Source organism: Mandrillus leucophaeus, unplaced genomic scaffold (assembly GCF_000951045.1).
Source record: "Mandrillus leucophaeus isolate KB7577 unplaced genomic scaffold, Mleu.le_1.0 Scaffold403, whole genome shotgun sequence".
Classification (NCBI taxonomy): domain Eukaryota; kingdom Metazoa; phylum Chordata; class Mammalia; order Primates; family Cercopithecidae; genus Mandrillus; species Mandrillus leucophaeus.
Window position 1 is genome coordinate 291,998 of NW_012104288.1, and position 8,452 is coordinate 300,449.

The window sequence follows — 8,452 nt, forward strand, 5'->3', positions numbered from 1 at the left end:
GGCAAAGAACCTGAAAAGACAGTTCTCAAAAGACATGCAAATGGCCAGCAGATATGTGAAAAAATTATCAACATCAGCAGTCACCAGGGAAATGCAAATTAAAACAACAAGATATCACCTAACACCTGTTAGAACGGCTATTATCAATAAGACAAAAGATAACAAGTGTTGGCAACGATGTGGAGAAAAAGGAATTCTTGCATATTCTTGGTAGGAATGTAAATTAGTACAGCCATTATGGAAGACAGTATGGAAGTTCTGCAAAAAGTTAAAAATAGAACTACGTATGATCCAGCAATCCTACTACTGGGCTTATATCCAAAGGATATGAAATCAGTATGTCAAAGAGATATCTGCACTACCAGGTTCATTGCAGCATTATTCACAATAGCCAGGATATAGCATCAACCTAAGCATCTATCAATGGTTGAATGGATAAAGAAAATGTGGTACATATACGCAAACAGCTGATCTCATAGAAGTAGAGAGTAGAATGGTGGTTACCAGGAGCTAGGGTGGTTGGAGAGACATTGGTCAAAGGATACAAAATTTCAGTTAAATAGGGGGAATTAGTGCAAGAGACCTATTGCACAACTCTACTTACAAGATTACAATTAATTTTGAAAAATGATAAGAGAATGGATGTAAAGTGTTCTTACCACAAAAATGGTCACTATGTGAGGTAATGCATATGTCAGTTAGCTAGATTTAGTCATTCTATAATGTATACATGCTTCAACACAATATGTTGTACATGGTAAATACATACAATTTTATCTGTCAATTGAAAAAAAAATCAATTGTAAAAGCAGGTGCTTGGAAAACATTTAGCTGGAAAGGTCTGATATGAGGTCTAACCCTTATACACTTAAAAACTGAACAACTGGCCGGGTGAAGTGGCTCACGCCTGTAATCCCAGCACTTGGAGAGGCTGAGGCGGGTGGATCATTTGAGGTCAGTAGTTCACGACCAGCCTGGCCAACATGGTGAAACACCATCTCTACTAAAAATACAAAAAATTAGCCAGGCGCCATGGCGGGAGCCTATAATCCCATCTACTTGGGAGGCTGAGGCAGAAGAATTGCTTGAACCTGGGAGGCGAAGGTTGCAGTGAGCCGAGATGACAACACTGTACTCCAGCCTGGGTGACAGAGTGAAACTCCATCTCAGAAAACAAAACAAAACAAAAAAACCCCTCAACAACTGTATACTTTTGGTATTCAAACTCATAAAGGCCTCATTTACTAGTCTACTGCTGGTAAGGATCAGGAAGGGAATATTAAGATTACCTTCATGATAATCACTTGTGGGTTGACACAGGAGACAGTAACATAGAAATTTTATTACAACATTTCATATTTAAGCCAGAATCCCTGCCAGGATATTTTCTGCTTGAATTAATGAGGCAGGATTTCATCATATGTTAATGAGTTTCATAAAAAAAAGAGTTCAAGCATTAGTGCAAACTGCCTTCTGACATTAAAATAAAATAAAGCAAACATGGGATTTTCACAAAGTTAAAAGCCTCCTGTGATGCACATTTTGGATTGTAGGAGACATTAAGCCCAAAAATGTTTAACATAAAGCATGGTTAATTAAATGAAACCATTGAAAAATGTGAATACATGAAGAAGAAAGAATAAAATAATTTTGATGTTACCATTTCAACTACTATTTTTAATATAATTATTCTTGGCAAAATCATTCTTGAAGGTAGAAATGAGCAGGCTGATAGTATAGCAAGTAAGAGAAAGTCAATACTGGTGGCTTCCACTTGCTGATCCTCTGAGACTGCATCTTATAGTTCATAAAATCTGCTGAAGGTCACAATTGAGGTACAATGACTTGTGTACTTGTACTGTAGCAAGGAGGGCTTCCCCAGGCCACAGCATCTGGGATCAAGGAACACATTTTGACTAAATAAACTACACAGAAGCCTGTTTTATAATTTTATGCAAATATTAACCTCATTTTAAAACATGAGGAAAAAAATTACCCACATTTAGGGGTAATTTAGCTGTCAGGAATAGACCGTACAGTTGAAAAAAACATACGGTCTCATTTAAAAAGTTTCAGCAGAGACACAAAGGTACTAAAGGTGATATTCATCCTTCTTCATCACTGCTGCTCCAGGCATCTTCAAAGGCTGGATTTAATTGTGATTTTGTTGTAGTCTAAAAAAAGAAAAAAAAAAAAGGAAGGTTCTGTTTTTTCTACTTCATAATTTTAGGCTCATAATAAAGTTACGAAATATATCAGATAAATAGCAATTACATTATTTTGGAAGAAAATGTACAACTGTTAATTTCAGAACAAAAATAATATAAGAAACAACCCATATACAATATAAGATAATGTAACTTCATTTTAAACAGACAATACTAGACTTTACCCAAACATCGTTTTCTTTAATCACCTCACAAATACATACATACATACATACATACATACATACATACATATACTATGATGCTGCTATTTCTCAAGGTATTTCTCAACAACTCTTTGGAATTATCTGGTGAAAGTGGCACTCTGATATCCATGGGCTAAGACTGGACTCCAGGTGTACAGTCTGATCTGACAGCCCAAAATATCAATGTTGGCAACTCTTTAATTGTTTAGATGAAAATAACTTTTATAAATAAACAAATACCCAAATATGGAGAATAAGGTATTCAAGCTGAAAAATACTTTTTAGTCCAAAAATAATGGTTTTTTTTGTTTGTTTTTTGTTTTTTTTTTGAGGCAGAGTCTCTCTCTGTCGCCCAGGCTGGAGTGCAGTGGCCGGATCTCAGCTCACTGCAAGCTCCGCCTCCCGGGTTCACGCCATTCTCCTGCCTCAGCCTCCCGAGTAGCTGGGACTACAGGCGCCCGCCACCTCGCCCAGCTAGTTTTTTTGTATTTTTTAGTAGAGACGGGGTTTCACCGTGTTAGCCAGGATGGTCTCGATCTCCTGACCTCGTGATCCGCCCGCCTCAGCCTCCCAAAGTGCTGGGATTACAGGCATGAGCCACCATGTCCGGCCCAGGTAGCTATTTTAAGTGTATGAAAAAAAAAAAAAAACAAAACAAAACCCACAAAAAACAAAACTGAGCAAGGAAATCTATTTTAGAAAAACCATGTCTGTGAAAAACTTTTTTATTTATTGGACTAAAATACTGACCCCAAATAGGGCAGGAGAAACTGTCACATTTCTCTGGTTCCAGGCAAAAATATTTATTTATTTATTTATTTATTTATTTATTTATTTATTTTTGAGACGGAGTCTCGCTCTGTCACCCAGGTTGGCGTACAGTGGCGCGATCTCGGCTCACTGCAATCTCCGCCTCCCAGGTTCATGCCATTCTCCTGCCTCAGCCTCCCGAGTAGCTGGGACTACAGGTGCCCACCACCTCACCTGGCTGATTTTTTTGTGTTTTTAATAGAGACGGGATTTCACTGTGTTAGCCAAGATGGTCTTGATCTCCTGACCTTGTGATCTGCCCGCCTTGGCCTCCCAAAGTACTGGGATTACAGGCGTGAGCCACCGTGCCCGGCAGGCAAAAATATTTATAGAAGAAAAATATAATCAAAATACCTATTTTTAATTGGATATTTGAATTTTACATCAGAAAATTTAATCTCTAACATAGTTATGTTACATTCTTATACCACAGTACAATACAAAAAATAAAATTCTTACATTTGCTTCTTGCTACCCCGACTCTTTCATTAATTTACCATGTCCTCCTGCCCTTTGTGAGGATTTGAGATTTCCTGCATTTTTTTCTGGGTACAAAGCAGTGACCCGAAACATTCAGACTTTTCAGAACAATTTGTCATTTTTCCATAATGGAGGAAAACAAGAGCAGAAAGTCCAGAACTTTAGAGTCAAGGGCAATGGAGAAATTCAGTCCAACCATATTACCAAATGGGAACAGACTAGAAGTGAAGATCTTATTTAAAAAATCTGAACTCAAGATTTCCTAAAGTTCTCTTACTTTTGTTTTGCTGTTGAGTCACAAGGCAAGTCTCAATATAACCTGTCTATGGGAGAAAATTACTAAGCCCCAAGAGCCCACTAGAAAGATGCAGGGAGGATCTGTGTTGGGTGTACAGGCCAATAGCAACTTAGAGAATGGAACCCTCTGCCATACTGTGAGAAGAAAAACTATAAGATTAATGTGATACCCAGCTTATCAACTAGTATTTCATAACACCTTAAAAAATTCATACATCATAAATTACAGAAATAATAACCAATTAAGAACTTAATCATTTGTGAAGTAGAGCTATTGGTTCATAGTTAAGTGCTTGGTAATTGTGTTGTTCCCTAATTAATTTTAAAAAATATGTATTTTTTGGCATCAACTATCTGCCAAGCAGTTTTCCAGGTGCTGGAGAGCAGTAAGAACAAAAATCTCTGCCCTTATGGAGTATATATTTTAGAAGGGAGAGAAAGACTAAATAAGCAGATCATGTCCTGGAGAAGGTGAAATTTGAGTGAATTTTGACAAGAGCTCAGAGCCCAATAATCCTGAGGTTTTTAAGTAAAAACAGTGCTATTGGCCAGGCGCGGTGGCTCACGCCTGTAATGCCAGCACTTTGGGAGGCAGAGTCGGGTGGATCATGAGGTCACGAGATCGAGACCATCCTGGCTAACATGTTGAAACCCCATCTCTACTAAAAATACAAAAAATTAACCAGGCGTGGTGGCGGGCACCTGTAGTCCCAGCTACTGGGGAGGCTGAGGCAGGTGGATGGCGTGAACCCGGGAGGCTGAGCTTGCAGTGAGTCAAGATTGTGCCACTGCATTCCAGCCTGGGCGACAGAGTGAGACTCCATCTCAAAAAAAAAAAAGAGTTCTATTGACTGAGTGATTCTTATAATTCAGAAGTTTATTTCATTTATTCTTACAACTTTCTAAGGGGTATTTTATTCCCTTTCTACAAATGAAGAAACTTTCAAAATCAAATAGCTGATCAATGATGGCTTCATAATAATTCACATGGAAACTTTACTTTAAAAGTGTAATTCAGGCAAAATTCATCCCATTAGAATTTGAGTGTTCTTTCACTATTAAGACAATTCATGAAACTTTTATAATGACACTCTACCTCCGCCTTCAATGAACTTTAATTAGTTTTGAACATAAGCCTCTAATTATTTATGCATACCATTTTAAAATGCTTTCTAAATATGACAACATGTGATTTCAGAGTGGGAATAAACCTTAATAATTTTCTATTCCAGTTTTCTATCCCCTTCCTTTTTTTTTTTTTGAGATGGAGTCTCGCTGTGTTGCCCAGGCTGGAGTGCAGTGGTGCGATCTCACATGCCTCTGGGGTTCACGCCATTTCCTGCCTCAGCCTCCGGAGTGGCTGGGACTACCGGTGCCAGCCTAATTTTTTTTTAATATTTGTAGTAAAGATGGAGTTTCACTGTGTTAGCCAGGATGGTCTCGATCTCTTGACCTCATGATCTGCCCGCCTCAGCCTCCCAAAGTGCTGGGATTACAGGTGTGAGCCACCATGCCCGATGCTTCCTTCATTTTTAACCAATGAAAAAAAGAAGGTAAAAAATATCCAAATATATGTGTTTCCTTGTTAGTTACCTAAGATGGACTCAGGCCTTTTGATTTCCAGTCCACTGTTATTTATTTCTCTTTCTTTTCTTTTCATTTTTTTTGAGACAGAGTCTCGCTCTGTCACCCACGGTGGAGTGCAGTGGGGCAATCTCAGCCCAGTGCAACCTCTGCCTTTAGGGTTCAAGTGATTCTCCTGCCTCTGATGCCCAAAGTGCTGGGATTACAGGTGTGAGCTACTGCTCCCAGCCTTATTTTTTTAATAAAACTATTATGATTTAAAAAATAATCTTACCATTCTGTAATGTCCATAGTGATCATCAGTGATTTATTCTAATAACTTTTTCCATAGTACTCTGCATTTTGCATATATAATATATATAAGAAACCATTACAATAGTATGATAAAAAGTTAATAACTCAGTTCTCAAAGACTTATTAGGAATGTTGTTTCAGCATAACTTTGAACAGTGTATTTATTTAGAAAACATACAGATTTACACAACAGTGGATGATACCATCATGCAGGGCGTAGAGAAGCTGGAATTAAGTGTCTGAGCCACATGGGAGAAGCAGCTCTCCGGCTCCTGCTGGTGTTTTTACAGAAGGTGTTGACAAGCTCTCATTTAGCACTGTTGCTGATCCTCGCCACAAAGGATGAAATGAGCAAAAGAGAAGTGGCTTGTGCCAGTCACCTGAGCCAATAAATTGTTGCCTTAAAGAGCTGACTACAGGCCGGCCGCGGTGGGCTCATGCCTGTAATCCCAGCACTTTGGGAGGCCAAAGTGGGCAGATCACCTGAGGTCAGGAGTTCGAGATCAGCCTGACCAACATGGAGAAACCCTGTCTCTACTAAAAATACAAAATAAGCCGGGCATGGTGGCGCATGCCTGTAATCCCAGCTTGATATGATCTCAACAGCACAATAACAAAAGCACAAGTACAGAAATGAAATTACATGAAACTAAAAAGCTTCTGCACAGCAAAGGAAACAATAGGGTACAACCTACAGAATGGAGATACAACCTACAGAATGGAGAAAAAATATTTATAAACTATAGATCTGATAAGGAGTTAATATCCAAAATACATAAGGAACTCAACTCAATAGCAGGAAAACGACTCATTTAAAAATGGGCAAAGAACCTGAAAAGACAGTTCTCAAAAGACATGCAAATGGCCAGCAGATATGTGAAAAAATTATCAACATCAGCAGTCACCAGGGAAATGCAAATTAAAACAACAAGATATCACCTAACACCTGTTAGAACGGCTATTATCAATAAGACAAAAGATAACAAGTGTTGGCAACGATGTGGAGAAAAAGGAATTCTTGCATATTCTTGGTAGGAATGTAAATTAGTACAGCCATTATGGAAGACAGTATGGAAGTTCTGCAAAAAGTTAAAAATAGAACTACGTATGATCCAGCAATCCTACTACTGGGCTTATATCCAAAGGATATGAAATCAGTATGTCAAAGAGATATCTGCACTACCAGGTTCATTGCAGCATTATTCACAATAGCCAGGATATAGCATCAACCTAAGCATCTATCAATGGTTGAATGGATAAAGAAAATGTGGTACATATACGCAAACAGCTGATCTCATAGAAGTAGAGAGTAGAATGGTGGTTACCAGGAGCTAGGGTGGTTGGAGAGACATTGGTCAAAGGATACAAAATTTCAGTTAAATAGGGGGAATTAGTGCAAGAGACCTATTGCACAACTCTACTTACAAGATTACAATTAATTTTGAAAAATGATAAGAGAATGGATGTAAAGTGTTCTTACCACAAAAATGGTCACTATGTGAGGTAATGCATATGTCAGTTAGCTAGATTTAGTCATTCTATAATGTATACATGCTTCAACACAATATGTTGTACATGGTAAATACATACAATTTTATCTGTCAATTGAAAAAAAAATCAATTGTAAAAGCAGGTGCTTGGAAAACATTTAGCTGGAAAGGTCTGATATGAGGTCTAACCCTTATACACTTAAAAACTGAACAACTGGCCGGGTGAAGTGGCTCACGCCTGTAATCCCAGCACTTGGAGAGGCTGAGGCGGGTGGATCATTTGAGGTCAGGAGTTCACGACCAGCCTGGCCAACATGGTGAAACACCATCTCTACTAAAAATACAAAAAATTAGCCAGGCGCCATGGCGGGAGCCTATAATCCCATCTACTTGGGAGGCTGAGGCAGAAGAATTGCTTGAACCTGGGAGGCGAAGGTTGCAGTGAGCCGAGATGACAACACTGTACTCCAGCCTGGGTGACAGAGTGAAACTCCATCTCAGAAAACAAAACAAAACAAAAAAACCCCTCAACAACTGTATACTTTTGGTATTCAAACTCATAAAGGCCTCATTTACTAGTCTACTGCTGGTAAGGATCAGGAAGGGAATATTAAGATTACCTTCATGATAATCACTTGTGGGTTGACACAGGAGACAGTAACATAGAAATTTTATTACAACATTTCATATTTAAGCCAGAATCCCTGCCAGGATATTTTCTGCTTGAATTAATGAGGCAGGATTTCATCATATGTTAATGAGTTTCATAAAAAAAAGAGTTCAAGCATTAGTGCAAACTGCCTTCTGACATTAAAATAAAATAAAGCAAACATGGGATTTTCACAAAGTTAAAAGCCTCCTGTGATGCACATTTTGGATTGTAGGAGACATTAAGCCCAAAAATGTTTAACATAAAGCATGGTTAATTAAATGAAACCATTGAAAAATGTGAATACATGAAGAAGAAAGAATAAAATAATTTTGATGTTACCATTTCAACTACTATTTTTAATATAATTATTCTTGGCAAAATCATTCTTGAAGGTAGAAATGAGCAGGCTGATAGTATAGCAAGTAAGAGAAA

At 38.2% G+C, this 8,452-nt stretch overlaps 1 protein-coding gene across 4 annotated transcripts in view; it reads right to left on the bottom strand.

Annotated features, from left to right (window-relative positions):
* Positions 1 to 1,322: 1,322 nt before the first annotated feature.
* The window catches only part of ERCC8 (excision repair cross-complementation group 8), a 93,318-nt gene continuing 86,188 nt past the window's right edge, over positions 1,323 to 8,452 (bottom strand). For all 4 annotated transcript variants that reach the window (XM_011992122.1, XM_011992119.1, XM_011992121.1 and 1 more), the window contains one exon: positions 1,323 to 2,174. In XM_011992122.1, coding sequence (XP_011847512.1) covers positions 2,106 to 2,174 — 69 coding nt within the window. In that variant the 3' untranslated portion in view covers positions 1,323 to 2,105. The remainder of the gene's footprint in view (positions 2,175 to 8,452) is intronic.